General features: G+C 45.7%; 2 protein-coding genes across 10 annotated transcripts in view; both read right to left on the bottom strand.

Annotated features, from left to right (window-relative positions):
- Window positions 1–344: 344 nt before the first annotated feature.
- Window positions 345–8260, bottom strand: LOC105019887 (probable ribonuclease ZC3H12C). Its single transcript, XM_034289903.1, is given in 7 exon segments — window positions 345–4156; window positions 4375–4481; window positions 4766–4908; window positions 4910–5001; window positions 5096–5235; window positions 5665–6341; window positions 8126–8260. Coding segments are annotated over 7 exon segments (2670 nt in total). The 3' UTR covers window positions 345–2780.
- A 5445-nt stretch (window positions 8261–13705) lies between these two features.
- The window catches only part of LOC105019889 (mitogen-activated protein kinase kinase kinase kinase 4), a 33475-nt gene continuing 28414 nt past the window's right edge, over window positions 13706–18766 (bottom strand). For all 9 annotated transcript variants that reach the window (XM_020042258.2, XM_020042260.2, XM_020042262.2 and 6 more), the window contains 7 exons: window positions 18593–18736; window positions 18364–18498; window positions 18142–18242; window positions 17888–18037; window positions 17581–17740; window positions 17112–17251; window positions 13706–17020 (listed from right to left, as the gene is read on the bottom strand). In XM_020042258.2, coding sequence (XP_019897817.2) covers window positions 16937–17020; window positions 17112–17251; window positions 17581–17740; window positions 17888–18037; window positions 18142–18242; window positions 18364–18498; window positions 18593–18736 — 914 coding nt within the window. In that variant the 3' untranslated portion in view covers window positions 13706–16936. The remainder of the gene's footprint in view (window positions 17021–17111; window positions 17252–17580; window positions 17741–17887; window positions 18038–18141; window positions 18243–18363; window positions 18499–18592; window positions 18737–18766) is intronic.

The following is an 18766-nucleotide window of genomic DNA, read 5'->3' as shown; positions in this document are numbered from 1 at the left end:
AACGGGCTGGCGAGAAAGTTTAAATTGGTAAGCTCAGGCACTCGCAACAAATTTGTCAAGAAAAATATTTGAAATGTTAACTTAAAACATTAACTGCAGTTGCCTTCTGTTCATTTAGGCTCATTTTTACTAGTAGTACAGTAAACATTAAATGGACTCTTTCACAAATAGTTTCGGTATAGATGAATTGAGCCTCTGACATAAAAGTAATGCTGTATATTGTGTGTCAACAGTGATTCTTCAGACATCATTAACCTCAAACAATACAGCTTATTCATGGTTTCATTAACACAAAGACAATGGCAGATGCGATCTTCATGCTTACTGGTAACCAGAACACACAGTGAGTTGATAATCTTTTTATTGAATTCTAATGTACATTTTCTCCAGATTTTGACACAAAGACCAGCAGGTACATGATATCACTATGGCACAAACATTACCCATCAAGGTAAACAAAGGAAGAGGTCCATTGTCATTTGAACTTGTGTCTCATGAAAGCGAGTGATTCGATTAAATCCCAACAGTCCCGTAATGGCGTGCTGGAGGACAGGTGTTACATGCAGGTTACCAGGTCAAATTCCAATGCCACGTCTGTATTACAACCTTATAAGATCCACTAATGTTCTTAAAGACTGACGAGCTTTAAATGGTCAAAACCCAGTGGACTAAAGCATTGTAATGTGAATCAAAATGAACCGGGTTCTAATCCTGTTCATGCTTCCATGTGGGTTGATTTTTTTTACCGTAACCGGCCTAAAATGAACCAATCAAATCTGTTCTTAAAATTCTAGAGCAGTTATTGTACAAGGTAATTCAGTGTTTGGTGTTACAGTTTAAATTCATGAGGACTACTCACCACATCAGATTACGCAACCGTATGCATTTTCAACAAAATAAGAACCAATCTCACAATACAAAACATACTGGTAAACAAGCAATTACCCACAGCTATCACAAGATAACTGTCTGGATACAGCCCTTAGCTGGGGTTTACTGGCCATATATCTGATGCCATAATGGTATTATAAACTGGTTACCAACAAAACTAGAACGTGTAAAATATGAAGTGGTATCAGTAAGTGATATGGCACAAGAGGGTGTGTTATGGCCAATATACCACAGCCAAGCATTGCAGAGTGCCTGGACATAGCGCTTAGCCATGATATATTGGCAATAACACATCCCCTTGTGCCTTATTGCTTACTGATACCAGTTCATATTTCAAACATTCTAGTTTTGTTAGTAACTTGTTGGTGACCACCCCCAAAATACCTTACTGCGCTTATAAATCTGTTACCAATGCAATTAGAGCATTAAAAAGGGATTTTATGTCATACCCTTGGTATACGTTCTCATATACCACAGCTATCAGCCAATCAGCATTCAAACCACTTAGTTAATAAGGTCTGATATACCAAAGGTTTTAGCCAATTAGCATTGAGGACTTGAACCATCCGCTTTATGAATAAAACGATCTATACTGTTTTTGTTAAACACACGTCAAGCTAGTATAATATAACGGAACCGACGGATCAAGCTCACAGAAAACATGACAAACACAGTAACATTTGAAGAGAGCACAAAGAAAACATGCATAACAGTTAGCTGAACATGGTTCAGAGTATTGGATGTGTCTTAAGCACAATGCCGTTTAGAGGCATTACTTGTGACCCTGGTCCCAGCCCTCTCTGACACACAGTGCCACGGGGCCAGGGAGAAGGCATTTAATTTTTTAAAATTCATACAGACCCACTGTGTATTTCTGGCCAGCTGAGATTCAACCCAGCCTAGGTTGTCCTCGGTTCTATAAGTCAGAATACCTCTGACTAGCCAACTGACACCTCCAACTGACCTGATTAATATTTCTGAACAAACCATGTTTAGAAACAATCAAATGTGGCCCGAGCATCTCTTTTATCATTCTAAATGCACTTCACTTATAGCTAGCTATATGAAAACAGCTTTTCAATAATTGATTACACGCCCAGATATAAATGGTCAGGTATACAATCCTCTATGATTAAGTCAATGATACAATTTGTATCAACAAAGAAAGGCTTTCTCTGTCTACCATGGATTGAGCTGGTAACTGTAACAGACTGTTCACATTAAGCTCCGCCCTAGATTTCCTTTACTTCTAAGAACTGGAGCTGGAGTCTGCTTTGTCTGCAGCAGCTACCACGTTAGACCCAAAACAAGGGGCCAGAGATGTTCCTTACTAAAACTAAGGTACACAACAAGACAACGTTGCTGAACGCGCCCATCTCTACAACTACTGTAACAAAACACTAATGGACATTGTCTGAACTGAGAGGACTGCAACTCAGCCAACTATTATCCCAACATTGAATGGAACCAACTGACAGACAGCAATAAAAAAACACTGAAAATTTGAATAAATTAGACACACATTTTAAGAAAGTTGACACCAAATTGAACATTCTTATTTTACATAAAACTGAAAACCGAGATTCTGCTGATGAATGATAATCAATTTGGAAATGATTATGAATGGAGTAGTTCAGCATAGTAGCAAAGAGTAGGCATATCAGGTTCTTCGGATTTGATGGCCAATGGGATTTTCTAAATGTTTCAGATTTGATAAACATCTAAGAAAAAGTGCTTTTTTCCAAATAAATCCACATCCTCACCTGCAAATGACGAACACTACATTATTAACAAACAAATGTACACCCAAATAAATTAAAAAGCTCATACTGTCAGAAGCACAACAACGTGTGGTCATGAATAGAGGGACAAAGTAGGCTAGCAGGTTCTCAGTAGCCAGACTGGGACTTCTCAGCCAAGATGGCGGCCGCTAGCTGCTGGGCGTCTGTCACATGTGGGTTCATCCCCATCACCCTGCCCACCAGCTCAGAGGGGAAGATGTTACACAGGTTGAGGTAGACCTTCTCCCTCAGGTCTCCGTACCGGCTGAGGGCAGGGGGCTCCTGGTGAAGGTGGTGGGGGGGCATGGTCAGATGGGGCGGCTGGGGGGGGCGGTAGGAGTGGGTGGCCTGTCTCCAGGAGGACGCGTGTCCCCAGCCAACGTCGGCGGTCTCTGGGAGACTCTGGTAGGTTTCATAGCGGGTCTGAGGGGCTTGGCGGCAGTAGGGATCCCAGGAGAAGGCCTTCCTTCGGGGCAGCGGGGAGCGCTCGTACAGCTGGGAGTCCGACAGCGTCTCCAGACGCGTGTTGGCCAGGCAGCGACCCAGAGAGGTGCCAGCGGGGTCCGGGATGGACTGGGACACGGGGCAGCTAGAGCGGGCACCCACGGACTGGTGCTGAAGATGAGCGTGCATTGGGTACAGAGGGAGGTTGAGTTGGGGTTCAGGGTGCAAGTCACGGGGCAAGCTGTGACCCCGTGCCAGGTTCTGGTGATAACCGTGGAGGGCAGAGGAGGGGGCGTGGGTGTGGTGGAGGTGATGTGTCTCGGGCGGAGGGGCAGAGTGTTGATGATGATGATGATGATGATGATGGTGTTGATAGTGCCCGTGACGGTCCGGCGGGGGGTCTGGGCAGCCTGGACAGGAGGCCCTCTCCCTGTGCGAGTCACAGCCCGCAATGCCCTCACTGCCGCAGTCCGACCAGCCCGGGAGGCGGAGGTCCTGGTCCGGGGGGAAGCGGCACTCCGGGCTCCTCCGTGCCGCCTGGCTGGGAACAGAACGGGCCTGGGTCAACGAGTAGTAGCTCAGGTCCGGAGGTTCACAGCCGGAGATGTATGGGTAATGGCCGGGCAGCGGGGTCACGCGGTGGGTGTCCCTGCCCAGGCTCGGTGGTTGGTCCTGGGGGTAGCTGAGGGCTGAGGAGGCAGGGGACAGAGTGACACTACCGCCGCTGCTACCGAGGCTGTTGTCGCGCCTGTCAGCGTGTCTCAGCCGGTCCTCGGCCTCGCTGTACGACAGCGCCCGTGTGCCAGGGTCGGACGGCTTTTTGGAGGCGCAGCCTCTCTTGGCGCCCATGGCTACATTGGTGGGCACGCTGTGGCTCTTCACCAGGCCCGCGACAGCCTCACCGCCCTGGCACTTGGCGCCAGCGGAAGTGGCGCAGGTCTTGGCGATGGCTCGCAGCTCATCTGCCACCGAACGCTGGGGCTGGGCACTCCGTTCAGGGTGATAGTACTTACACTTGTGGCCATATGTGCACTTCTTACCTGGGCGGGGGGTAGAGATAAGGTAGTTAGTATATAGGGTGGTTAGCATATAGGGTGGTTAGCATATAGGGTAGTTAGCACACTGACTAGATCTCATGTGGGAGGGGTAACCTGAGACATTAGGTCAGGTCCAGTAGTTGGATATTATACGGCTATACAAGTTAAGGAGGCATTAAACGTAGGGAAGTCCGATGAACGGAGTGACGTTAGGGGCTCACCATACGGACAGGGCTGCTTCTTGTGTTCTGGCATGATGGGACGTTTCCTCAGAAAGTTCTCCAGACTGGGGCCGTGACGACCGAGAGGGTCGTCAGGAGGCATGAACCTGGGACGGAGAGCGATAGATGAGTGAAGGGGGAAGAAAAGTGAAAACCGTGAGAACAAGGTATTATTTCGGGCACCGGACTGAAGGTATCCACTTGATGTGATTTAGTACCTGGCCGTTTAGGATTAAGTACTAATTTCATCTAGGATTTGCACTTCTGGTTAGATGCTAACTGCATTTCGTTGTACTGTACTTGTATTTGTTCAATGACGAAGTTGAATCTAATCTAACGCAATGAGCCCCGCCAATTCCAGACTAAAGCAGCTTCATCACTTGCGCCTTACTTGTCGTTGACGAACGAATACATAAGCAGCCGCTCGTCAATGAACTTCTTCCACTCCGGCTTCTCGTTGGCCAGGTCGCGGTAATTGTCGTTGGAGACAATGATGCCGTCGGATTCGTAGGCCAACTTGACAATGAAGCGGTCCATCGTAGCAGACCACCCGGCGACCCTGGACCCGACGAGAAGGAGTGAAAACCAAGATCTTCTCCTTCTCCAGACGACGTAGGACCTCCTGGTCTACAGAGAGAGGGAGATGCGGAGAGCTGAGGCCATCGGACAGCATTGGGCTGACCTCTCAGCAGGACGTCTGTGTGTGCGAATGTGTGGTTACCAGTGATAAGGGCATCGGGACGGGACTGCTCTTTCCTCCAGGCGGGAACAAACACGGTGATGTCACAGTGACCTCGCTCCAGGAACCAGTCGACAGCCAGCTGGATGCCGTGGCAGGAGAACACCTCCTTATTGCCGTGGCTACAAGAAATCGAGACAGACTTTTACGAGCAGGAATAACGTCAACTGATCGGTTATCCTAAAAACCCTGATAACTACCTTACAAGCTCCAGCATCATATCAGGAACACGTAGGTGACTTGGACATCAGATACACAAGTAACCAACCGGTATCTACATAGACCGGCTTCGGTGGAAGAAACAGGCCGTGTGTTTGTCCTGCAGGCATTCTGAGCCATGTGTGGTGGCAGGGTAGCGTATTGGTCAAGAGCGATGCGCTAGTTTCCTTGCCAGGTTGCTGGTTCAAGCTCCCGGTCCAACAAGGTGAAGGACAGAGTTTGCCCCTGAACAACACAGTTAGCCCCAATTGCTCCCAGATCATTGCCGTAAACGAGAACGTTTCCTTAAAATTAAACCATTCAAAAAAGAAAAAACAAACATAGACCCTCACCTCATCGCCACATTGCTGCCATCCAGGACCACTGGGCGCAGGTTGTCCTTGTCCTCCAGGAGGAGGTCTGCCTGAAACGGGGAGTCTGACCTCCCCTGCTGGGCCTCCCCAACCTCCACGTAACCACAGGTAGAGGAGGAGGAAGAGGAGCAGCAGGAGGAAGACGACGCGGGCTGTGAACCCATAGATCCGGTCAGCTGTTTGGTTGTCTGGGCCTTACCGCCCAGTTTGACCAGCTCCCCCAGTATGTCGTTGATGAGCGTGTCCGGGCCCAGCTTGGCGAGCACGAGTCGCACCTGCTCTTCTGCGTAGCCCAATTTCAGGGCAAACTCCAGTTTGGTCTGGTACTCCCTCAGGGCCTCCCCGGACGAAGAATCCCCTGACAAGAAGTCAGGAGGCCCTTCAGAACCGAGGTCCACACACCGAGTCCTGCACAGCGGCTGGTGGGGGTTGGCGGTGTTGGGAACAGGTGCGACCTCCGTCCGGGTTAGAACCGGCGCTGGTTCTACCAGACTCGGGCTCACTGTCGGACACGGCAGTGTCTTCCCCCTCCTTTTCACCAGGTGTGGACGAGCTGCTAAAGCTACCACGGCCCTCCTCCTCCTCGCCCTGCTCCATACTGGGCCCCGGATCGGCGCCAGCCTGCCTGCCGTTGGAGCCTTCGATGTGGAGGTACTCTAAATCCAGTCCCAGGTGTAGGATGTGGCCTGCTCCATCCTCTTCTGGATGGTCCCTCAGGCCCATGAATCTGTCCCAGACATCCAGTTCTGGACTGAGCCCTTCTACCCACCCGCCTTATCCCGTCCAAGTCATTAGTACCTAAGAGAGACAGAGAGAAAAGTTAAATAGATGTTAAAATCTTATGAAATATTATGAAATCATTTCACAGTGCAAAAAGTCAAAACAATATTCTTGAGCGTAATTAGACAAAAACCTATAGGCAATAATCAGCGCTCTTCATTGTGTACATTGTGTTATTGTATGTGTAGTTAATTGAGAATATTCTCTTCCACACTAAAGATTCAACAATAACTGAGCTATTTACTGTGCAGTAGTTACTACAACACAGACAGATTTAATGTGGTTTTCTAAAGTTAGAATCACTGATATTTTGTTTTATTTAACCATTATTTAACCAAGGTAAGTCGATCTAAAACCAATTTAAATTTTCTAGACAAGACGGGTAAACGGGTAAAAATGAAAATTGTTGGACGTCACTTTCCGAGATAAAATGTGACACTTTTCCAACAGATACTCGCAGTGGCTACCGCGTTCTAAAGACGATGTCTCGCATTACGTGATGTAAATGTTAAATTATTTTCACAATTGTTGTCGTCTAAATAGGCTCTTACTGACACCAACCAGGCTGCCCATTTACTGTAACCAGAGTCCTCACCCCCCTGAGCACCGACCAACACTGGACGTCAGCAGACGCTGAAATTTGATCAGTCCAACCCAGCCTTGATTTTACAGACATCTATGTTTCACATGTTTGGAGAGCACAGCACACCAGAGAACAATATACTAATGTGATTAGAAAACAACAGACTACATCAGTAGACTGTTCTAGAATAGTAGAGTTCAGTACTGCACCGTAGCGCGCACTGGAGTAATGTAGCCTGCTCTGCTGTGCCGAGAGGGGGGGGTCCCGCTCTTTTAGAGGGGCCAGCCATTGTGTGCCCCCCAGTCCACATCACAGCACATCAATCCCAGGGGAAATAGGCGACGCGGGGTTTAAACACAAACCGCCGTTATGTGTGGGGATGACGCCATGTGCTTCAGGAACATATGGTCCCCCCCCCCCCCCCCCCCCACCGGGAAGAGGCCCTCGCTTCAACACAAAAGGGACATGGAGTAAATGCTAGAGACATTAGAGACACTCGGGCCTCAATGGTTGTCTACAGGTTTGCTGAATGGGGGCAACTTAACCAAAAACGGTTTTGCCATTTTCCTCAGCTGTTTCTGTACACATCTTGAATTGTAAGACCCTATCCCGAGTGAGACAGCATATTATGATACCACAAAATAAAAAATAAATCTCTCTTTGTGGAGACGATTATCATAATTCTCTCAAAACCGTGAAACAGTCTGTTTAAAGGGCATCGTCACTTGTCAACAGGTGTTGCCTCTTGCCAGCTTGTAGCCTTCTAAAGAATACGCCTAGTCTAATCCAAATGTTTTTGTCTGTTAAATGTGATCATCTCTTTAAAAGGTGTCATGGTGGGGTGGGAGGAAAGGAGAAGGGCGCATTTTATGAAAGACGACTGCTTAGCAACATGGCCCGTGGTTGCTAGGCAGCAGCGGTCTGAAGAATGTCTCCTAAAAATGCCAAGACAGGGCCAGAGCTGGAATAATTTAGGCCTTTGTCCACAAAGGGAGACCCGAGGCAGGGGGTGGGGGGCTTAAGTGTGTCTGACGGGCGTTTCCCAACAAAACAACTGCCAAATGCACACTGGGTGACCTCCCAGCCATTGTTGGGTCGGTGTGCTGCGCCTGCACACAGCCACACGGGGAGGGGTGGATTGGGGGGGATTCGGTCGCTGGGCTTTGCTCTCTCTGGGTGACGGGTCTTTCGCCGCAGGCCTTCGATGACCATCGTTCAACACCTATTCTTCCAGGATTCATGACCATCAGTCAATGCCCGGCTGAAGGAGCCGAGCGGGCGGAGGCCTCGGTCTCATCGCCGTCATCACCATCACCTGCAGAAGTTCCCGGACATGCAGATAATGCAAAGCGGCTTACTCCCCCTTTTCCTATTTATAGTGTAGCTCAGTCAGTGACAGCTTGACTATGAAACTGTTTGTCTCCAGACAGCTGCCAGGCTCAACTTCTGTTTGATTCCACGGCATCTTTCAAACATCAGCCCAGCCGTCCACAGCTCCTGGACCTCCCTGGTACGGGCTCTTCATTCACTGATTAAAGCAGTGAAGCATTAGGCTAATGAATATGTAAGAAAGGGCTTTGAGGAGGTGGGTGGGGGCATCAGGGGAGGGGGTGCGTCCTCTTTGGTTCTGGTTGTTGGCGGGTAAAGGGTGCCGGGGGAGGCCCCTTTCTGCAGAACTAAAAAAGGAGAAGGGTTAGCCCGGTTCCTCGCTGGCGGGGAAGTGGGTGTGGGGGGGGGGGCTCCAGGCCACACTGCTATCGGTCAAAGCAACAGATGTCTTCTGGAACTACAGGGGAACAGCAGCAACTGGTGGTCCTCTCCCCATGACTCCCGCCCTGGCAGCATAGCCAAAGAATCCCGCTGCGGCTCGCCAGGCTTAGTCATGTGACACTAGAAGGGGGACCACCTCTTCTTTAATCCCCCCACCCCAAAAAAGAGACACCACTGCCCCTCTTCACTCTCATCAGCAACACATTGGTCACACGGCCACCCAGTCAAGCCAATATGAGGGGTGCGTTTATTTGTCTCCCCCATTTCGGTTGGACAGTTTTACCAGACATGCTCATTCAAAATGGGTTTTTGAAGCAGAGCAACTAATTCACACCGCAGGCTGATTTCAAAACCAAACCGGAGACATTACGATTGGTCTTTTTAAATTCTCATTCACTTTAGGAGCGTAGTCTGAAAACCTTCGACACTGTCATCATTTGAAATTCTTCCAACCTCTTAACTGCTTTTCTATTTCACTGCTATTTATATTGGTCAACTTTTATTAATTGTAATTTCAGTGCTGTATGTGTATCCAGGAACAATAATAGATTTAGCAGTACTAGGCTTATTTTGGTTAAATGTTGACTAGCCTAAAAAACATTTTAAGACCTTGTAACTTTTGCCCTCATTCTCCAGATTTCATTACTGTAAAGCCCAAATAAACTAAACACTGAAAACAGAATTCTCAGTCTGTTACTTATATGCATTACATCCTTTGGCTTAAAAGCCCCTGAAGAAGCTGAGAAAAGGTGTTTCTTGTTTAAGGTTAGTTATGTCCCATGTGAAAGAGGCCCATGAAAGAGAGAGGCCTGTCATGCAGGTGGGGTGGGACAGGGTGTATAGGTGGCCACTCTCCTGATAAACCTGATTCAGAGGTCACTATGAAGTCAATATGGAAATACAAACCTCATTATGCTGTATGTAAGCCTAACAGGGAAATTGTGGCATTGGAAAGACCCATTCACTGCCTCCACATTGTTTTGTTATAAACCAAACGTATAACTGATAATAATATTTATTGTGCTATCACTCTACACACAATAACCCAAAATGAGATCTGTCAGCATGACAACAACCCAAAGCACACAGCCAAGACAACATTGGAGTGGCTTTGGGACACATATTTGAATGTCCTTGAGTTGCCAAGCCAAAGCCAAGACTGGAACCCTACTGAACATCTGTGGGGAGACCTGAAGATAGCAGTTTACTGACAATTCCTATCCAATGACAGCACTTGAGAGGATCTACATGGAAGAACGTGAGGAACTGCTCAATTCCAAATGTGCAAAGCTGACAAAACATACTCAAGAAGATTTGAAGCTGTGATCACTCCCAAAAGCACTTCTTCAAATAACGGTTCTGAATACTTATTTACATTAGATATTTCTGGGGTTTTTTTCCCAATAAATTGGCACAAATTTCTAAAAAACATTTGATCCTTTTTCTTTAAGGGGAATTTTGTGTATATTGATGGAAAAAAACAATCAATTTTAAATTGAGTCTATAACTGAACAAAATGTGGAGAAAGTGAAGGGGTCTGAATACTTTCTGTAGGCACTGGAAATGCTCATGTTAAGTTTTTGATTTACAGTTTCTACATTACATATCGGCACTAAAAAAACAACCATATGAAGTGTCCAGAAAGATGCCTAAAATAGATCTAATATGACTTACCCCTGAATTCGGGAAAACAACCAAACAAAGCAAACCTCCTCAGCGAAATGCCCTTGAGAAGATAACTTTAAGCCTTCAACAGAAAAGTCTCCCACTCCTTCCTACAAGTCAAACCCAAGGATATCCAAGGAAAACCAAGGATAGAGTAACCACCATGAGGCATCTCAACATTTCTTCATTCTACCTCGTAGCAGAACATTTTTTTTTTTTTTTTTTATCAAGCCAGCCAGGCAGGTTGAACAATGAGGACCTGAACAGATGGAGCTACAATGTGGACCATTCCCTGGTTAGAGACTGGCTGCCTGTCTCCACCAATAGGAAGGCGTTGCCTCACAATGACACACCAACGTAGGCGGGCGTATGCAGACAAACCTGATCTCCTCAAGGCACGCATAGACAGACAGACAGAGACCACACACACACACACACACACACACACACACACACACACACACACACACACACACACACACACACACACACACACACACACACACACACAGCCCCTGTCACTCTGAAAGGCTCTTCTCCTGCGTGGCCAATGAATCAACGAGATAGTGTGTGGCCAACAATGGAGACACACAAAGAGATCCATGCTGGCAGCTGCAACATGAAGCCGGCCCTACCGGAGCGGAATACCTGGCTGCTGGTGAAAGGCCGGCCAGTTCGAACCTTTTGTTTGTGGCGTGGGCCGAGGGGTCAGGGGTTACGCACCCCTAATGCGCTGAATCGCGTTAAAAGCCCCTGCATGCCCTCCCAGAGAATGTCAGAGAAAAGAGCACAGTGATGGTGGGGTTAAAGGGGGACAGGACGTTCAAATCAGGGTATGAATCAAACCCTAGGTGTCTAAATGGGGACATCTATTGTTGCGGCACACTTCCGAGGAAATAAGGACAATCCAAAACTGAGTTCTTCATCAGACAACGATAAATCAGTGCTACGAATGTGAGCGTAACAGTTGTGTTAAGCATTTTTGGGGAGATTACCATGCCTGTGCAGGCTGAAAGAGCAGTCAATAGGGACAGAGGAGGGACAGATGTTTGGCCAATGCTACTGTACTATATACTCAGTTACAATTTAACAACAAAGCAGCACATTGGCTGTCAGCCGCCAGCCACTTTCAGTTGCAGTCTAATAACAAAGCAGCCCATTGGCAGTCAGCCGCCAGACACTTTCAGTTACAGTCTAAAAACACAGCAGCCCATTGAGCGCCAGCTGCCAGCCACACTCAAGTGGTTTAGAGACCATCTGTCCCCTGGGCTTAAAGTAAACAGGTGCCATTCACAACAACTGTTTGAGGTCCACCAGTAACATGATTAGAATTTTCAAAGATGGCAAGCCAAGATTTGTTACACTTAGAGTGCGAGGGACTCTTTTACAGGAAGACAGAGCTAAACATCAATGGCTTTCAATCAAGGATGCTAATTAGGATGTTTTAAGTGTGGCAGAAAAAAGTTAGACTAACCTGTAATTCAAGACGTCATCTCCGTTTGCAATTTGGCCAAATAGGTATATTCTTAACATCCGTGTCCAGTTTTTGCTGTTTTACTCAATGAAACATTACAACAACATGTTTACCACCATGTTCCCATTCAAACTTTTAGTCACTTCCACACAATGTGCTAATAGTAATTATAGAGAATGCGGATCTACCCGGGTTAAAGGGGAACAGAAAGGGACCCACGGCTACTCTGGCCAGTTCCTCAACCCTGCTGTTTTTCCATTACATGGGTCACATCTCTCCCCTCAAGATATTTCTGTCAACATAAGGATACCGGGGTGGTATTCAACGGTCACAAAATAGGAGGAAAGTCCAGGTAATCTTTTGAAAAACGTCTTGCCTTGAGAACAGAGTCTATAATCCTTAACCAAATAAGTGCCTGATTGATCAACCATTTTGCCCCTTTTCTACGAATGGCCACGATTGACACCTAATATCTCGCACAGTTTTTACTATTAACTTTTTTTTTGCCTTTTCCCTTACTAGCATTAAGACTTTAGTTGAGTAAAGGACATAAGCCCCACTCTCTCCACTGTGTCAAATGTTTTCTTTCAAGGTAGTACATCTATGACTCAGTAAAACCCCCAACTCGTTGGCTTTTGGGCGATGTACAGTAAACCCAATCCGTGTCATCTTGATAGGTGGCATGGCGGTTTTTGTACTCCATATCCATATTTGGATGGGATGGCAGCCTGACGTGTTAGCTGAAATTGCTGCACGCGAACACGGGCTGTCTAGATCGCTAAATGTCTTTAAGAAGCACACGGAACTGCACCTATGGGTACCGATTACAGTAGAATCTGCAACACGTCGTTGTTGGTCCTTAACCCAAGTTAATCCCACGTCTACATTAGTTACAGTAACAACACTTGCTGGGCGTGGTACTCGATCAAACAAAGTTCAATTAACATATTTAATATGCTACTTTGATTATTGCCTGCGGTCCATTTTACCTTTGAAACGGTCGCGTTGAGCAGGATGCAAGGTATTAAAACGTTTCGGTAATAATATATGCACATGCAGAGCAAACATCCGTTCTGAAAATAAACACCTCTGCTCTACGTTGTATTTTTATTTGCGTTTTCGAACTGCTTGAACATCGCCCTGTTAACGTTTAACTTTCAGCAAGGTTAAAAAAAACCTTTCGAAAAACTAGGTTAGGATGACAGAATGACAAACTGCGGCAGAATTCCTTTTGAAGTTCGACCTGCCCCTCTTTAGTTGTCCACGGACACTAAAGAAACACAAGGAAAACACCTAAAACGGCTAGTAAATATAGATAAGACAGTGATATGTATCCCGAAATGGTCAAAAAAGGAATACGTCGTTTCATAAATCAAACCTTTGTCATGATGCAGATCCGCGGTTGATGCTTGGCATAAACATCCGGCGAGAGCCGTCTGGTAGGAAGTCTCCTTTTCTATAAACATAAGCAGTGAGCGAGCGGTACAGCGCCATCTTTAGTACAAGGATTTATTGCCCAGCCTCTTTCAAATAAAATGAGTAGCATTATGAACTCATGTAACATGTAGTATTTCCACGTCTGTATGGATGTAATCCTATTAGGAACGCTAAATAAAATAGGCTCTAGGCATAACAATGCAACTTAAAGGCTCAGGTTAATTTAACATTACACAGACATTCAAGCAGCAGTTTGTCAGCCACCACACAATACATTCAGAAGAGACTTAAATCAGTGCCCCACAACCTAATAAATTACTTAAGATTTTATTCAATGGAAAAAAAAAAGACCTTCAGGAAAATACAATAATTCCCATAATACACTGAACATTAAATTAGAGTAGCATGGTAGAAACACTTGAGGAAAAAAAAAAATTATCCTGGCACCTGGGCAACAAGGAACATCTTCACTAAATTTGCCACAGCCAAGGTCACTGTTGTGTTATCCAGGAAAATCAGTGATTTGCACTTTGAATTGTGTAATGTTTTGAAAAGTGAAATGAGGTTGAGGGTAACTCCTGTACATGAACCTCAAAATGATAATACAAAAGCTATAAAAGGGAAAATTGCCCTCAAATAAACCATAAATATTTATATTGATGCACATTGGTTTAACAAAACATTGCTTCTGTAAACATTTCAACATAACATGTGCATTAAACAAATTAAAAACCACTGCAGCCACATTAATCCAAATGAGGGTAACAAAAATTACATAAACTAATAAACTAGAACTAGGATTTTCAAAATGTGGCTTTTATCAATGCTTTCCATAGTGGTTTGTAACACTGTTAAAATGTGTGACTAGTTCGCCATCTCAGCATGCACTGCTTTTCACAGATTTCCAGAGAAAACAAGCATCTCATTTCTATACGCTTACAGCAATACGTTCTTTAGAGTAGTCACGTGAGAGGCCTGGACTGTTCTCACCTAAACAGGAAGGGCGTTAACTGTAAGAGGGTCAAGCTTTCGAAGGGACATGTTACCATGGAGACATTGTGATTTCCATTCTTGTGAAGTTAGTCCGAACACACGTACAAAGAATTCAACCTATATAGTCAGTATCTCCAACCGGGGCAACAGAGTGCCTGGGTACCACGACAAACTGTCCCAGAGAACAACCAGGCAGAATCGTGAAACATCATGATCAAGTGCAGTCTTATTTTTCTCCCGGTTCGAAGAAAAAAACAAGAAAACGACTAAATAAATAAAACTGAGGCGCTGCTAGAGTTGAGAGGCTTTCAGGTCGTAGTCATGTTGCAGCAGTTGTGTCACTTTTATCCACAGCCTGGACTGGAACTACAACCGAACATTACAAAATGGCCTCTTCTGCACTCAGAGTAAAGATATTTAAAGAATGCAGTCAAGCTGAGGGATAGAGATACCTAAGGTAGTCTCTGTTGGTCATAAAGAGTGCAACATTCAATTATAGATATTTCACAAAATGTCTCAAATGTGGGACCCATGCTGCTTTATAATAGGTCATAATAATTCAGTGTCAGTCAAATGTCCGATTTAAAAAATATATTTCCTGTGGGAGTGATGAGGGGGAGAACAAAATGCATTTGTCTCAACAGATTGTACAAGTAGGGACAAACAATTCATCCTAATCTGAGTGAAGGGGCCCTTTAAAAAGGAAAACAAAGGGATTCTGTGGTTGCCATTACATTTGGATTTTTATGTGGATTTTAAAGCTTCTTCTACAAATCTTTTAGGGTATATTTAATCTCGATACTTGTTCCACTGTAATACCTCGGTCATCATGCTACCAAACGGTGGGTTAAAGTCACGACTCGTGGCCAAGACGGTCCTGTAGAGTCTACTGTACATAATGCATTCACAGTTATCCCAACACGGCCAAGGAGGCACATGTTTAAAGTTCAGTGAGGCTGGAAAATACCCTCAGGAATATATGAAACTGGGAAGGTCCCCATATACGCTTGCAGTGTCCTTTGAAAGGTTGAAACAAGTAATAAGTCAACATCTTTTATGAAGAGCATCTCTGCAGACTTTGATCCTGATTCAACCCTTACTGAGAGGAAGGCCAGAGTGAAGAAAAAAAACATCAACACTTATTTTCAACCTCAAGCACGACCTACCTAAAAAAAATTAACCATGTTGTGGCTATGGCATATCAACAAGAGTAATTGAGAAACACAGAAGACTATCTTGTCAAAATGTGATGAGGTTAACCTGAACATGACCTGGACTAAACACAATAACAAACTACTGTATGAACTCTGACCTGTCTAGTGCACAAAGGTACCACTTTCCATTACCATGACAACCAAGCTTTTGTTCATCCTTTTCCTCCATTTGTTTCCATTCTCTTGTGTCACACATACGCACGCACACACACACACACACACACACACACACACACACACACACACACTTTAGGGTTGGGGTCAATTCTGAATAAAGTGGCAAACCGCTCCTTATTTTTAATTCACTTATTGCATTCAATTGGACACACCCCACAGGAAGCAGAATTTGAATTGTTTCAATTAAACATCCCCATGTAAATTTTTATATTTTCTTCATATATTCCCAAAACCATGTAGCATAATGTTGAAGAAAAAAATAAATTGTTGGAAAACTAATTGAAATAATTCCAGTGGTCTTAAAATATTCAAAGAATAATCATGTTGTTTAAAATTATTCAAAATTCCATTCATGTTTGTAAATATCCAAATACATTTTCCAGAATGTGTCAGATAAAAACTGCAGTATGTAGAAGAACAATCAAATGTCATAACCACATTTTCTTGTTTCAGTTTGTCAATTGGTTTTGACAACCTAATAATTTATATGATGTGCATTCTTTGCATTAATAAGTGGCATTTACTGTTCATAAAATACTTTTCAAAAAAATCTGACTTTCATGTATCATTCCTTAGGTTAATTGGTCTGAGTTGTTTTGAATAGAATCCTGTTTCCTTCCTTCAAATTCCTCCAGTAGGATGTGGCCAATAAAAAATAAAAAGTTTCAATTGAATACAATTCTAAAAGTCCAAACTGACCCCATCCCTGACAGACACGGGTGTCCCCCAGTCAGTCATTCTCCAATATAGACACTAACATAAACATCTGTGGTTTAATGAATCAGGCTCAGATCTCTGCTCATATTAGTGGTGGTACAGGGCTGGGCATTAGGGCTTAGGCTACCTGATCTTAAAGAGGAGTAGCCGGACTTGGTGCCAACAGCCATGATGACAGCACCAACCGCCTGAGGCACAGTCCCATCCGCCTGAGGCACAGAGGGCCTCCCCTTCATGATTTCTGTCCGTTTTTCTTGCAACGGTCTAATTTGACACAGGTTGATTTTGAAGGCGTCACAACACCGCATTGCTCCGCGGAGCATCGTACGCTGGCTGTACGTCACGTTCAAGGTCTTCATTGTCATCATCGTCATGAGTCATCGTCATTATGGTTGTCATCGTGTTCTTCTCAGCGGGCCTGGTCTTCATGCTGTGCGCACGCTACCAGCTGAGCAGTGAGGTCCGGCCCAGGGTCATGAAGTAGACCTGGCTGGATCCTCCAGAGCGCACCGACGCAAAGAACACCTGCAGAACATGGGCGTAGGTGAGTGGGACAGAAGGAGGAAGATGACGGACAGGTTGAGCACATGTTAAAGTGAGTGTCCTATAAACTCACCTTGTCGTTCCTTTCGCACAGGAATTTGAGTCTCTGGGCTCTCTTGTGCATGAAGACCCCATCCAGGTGTCCAGTCTCCACAGACCTGATCTCTATGGCCTTCTCCCCCCAGCCCATTATCTGGTTGGACCTAATGTAGGCTACACACACACACACACACACGTTAGTAAGAACGTGTGTGTTCCGGCTCAAGGTTTAGGGTCAAACGTACAATTGATTTTAGAGATAGAATTAATTGGGGTTTCTTTAAGGTCCAGGTGTTGTTGGTTAAGTTTAGGGTTAAGGTTAGGCATTGCATCTAGGTAAAGTTTAATCATAAATGTAAAGAGTAAAGTAAAGTAAATATTAGGGTTAGATTAACATTAGGGTTATGGTTAGGTTTAGGGTTAAGATTAGGGCAAGGGAGCATGCAATTTCTATTTTCTGGTCCCCATGAGGGTAGCCGTACAAACGTGTGTGTGTTACGTACCCACTGATGTGGGCATCTCTCCCCACTGCAGGACCACATCTTTGGTGATGCGCCCGTAGGTGTTGACATACACGCCCTCGTCCTCGTAGCACACCAGCAGCTCAATGCCATCCGTGTTGGGCAGGATGATGATGGCGTGGGACTGGATGCTGGTCTGGATCTACCGGGGAGAAGAGGACCAGAACACGGAAACTGAGACAAGGGCGGCCCCGGCTCCTATTCATCAGGAACCTGAATCATTACGCACCACTTGACAGGAAACAGAGGAAGGAGACTCAGAGGTGGATAACAGATACGTGTGTCTTACATGTGTGGGCAGGTAGATGTCATACACCGCTCCAGAGTCCACATCCACGGCATGGAAGCCATTGCAGGAGCCATAGATGACCTTCAACCTTTGACCCTCCTCCACAGTCAGGTCAACCAGCAGGGGCTTGTGTACCAGGTCGCCGAACGACTTCAATGGAGGAAGGAAAATAAAAAGTTATGGAATGCTACATTGTGAGGAATGTGATTGTAAATGAAGGCCCCTGTGCAGGATGGTCTGACACTGGAACGTACCTTGAAGGCCATGAACTTGTGATAGGGCTTTGGGGCCCAAGCATACACCTCCACAGAGCTCTTCAAGGCAAGGACCAAGAACTTGATCCGCTCGTATTTTACTGAAATTCAGAGACACGGCAGAACGCTCGTCAAGGATTTTCAACTGTCACAGCCTTGTAGTGAATAGAAATGAATACACAAGTGTGGTTCCTGGTGTTCAGTTGGAGAAGTGGAACACACCGACTTTGTAGTGGACACAGCCCTCCAGCTCCCCCACTGTGACCCAGCCCTGCTTCTTCTCCACCTCGGGGTCGTTGTGTAATATCTTGTTCCTCAGCCAGGACAGGTAGTAAACACGCAACTTATTCTTCTTCCCTGTGTGTAAAAGTGACAGAGCGTTATAGCGCACAGATACTGATGAGGCTTGTGTGTGTGCGTAGCTGCGTGCGTGAGCCACTGTGGTCCCTACCTGATATCGTGACCAGGACGTTGAGGCCTTCCAGGACGTCCATCTGTTGGATGCGTCGTCGGCTGATGAGAGGGTAGACCTTCCCCTGACCGCTGCGGTCCAGCAGCATCAGACCGCTCTCTGTCCCCACCAGCAGGTTCACACCTTGGGGAGGACAGTGCGACACACACACCA

Source organism: Esox lucius, chromosome 22, assembly GCF_011004845.1.
Source record: "Esox lucius isolate fEsoLuc1 chromosome 22, fEsoLuc1.pri, whole genome shotgun sequence".
Classification (NCBI taxonomy): Eukaryota; Metazoa; Chordata; class Actinopteri; order Esociformes; family Esocidae; genus Esox; species Esox lucius.
The sequence above is the reverse complement of the archived record's forward strand: the minus strand, read 5'-3'. Positions and strand labels throughout refer to the sequence as shown.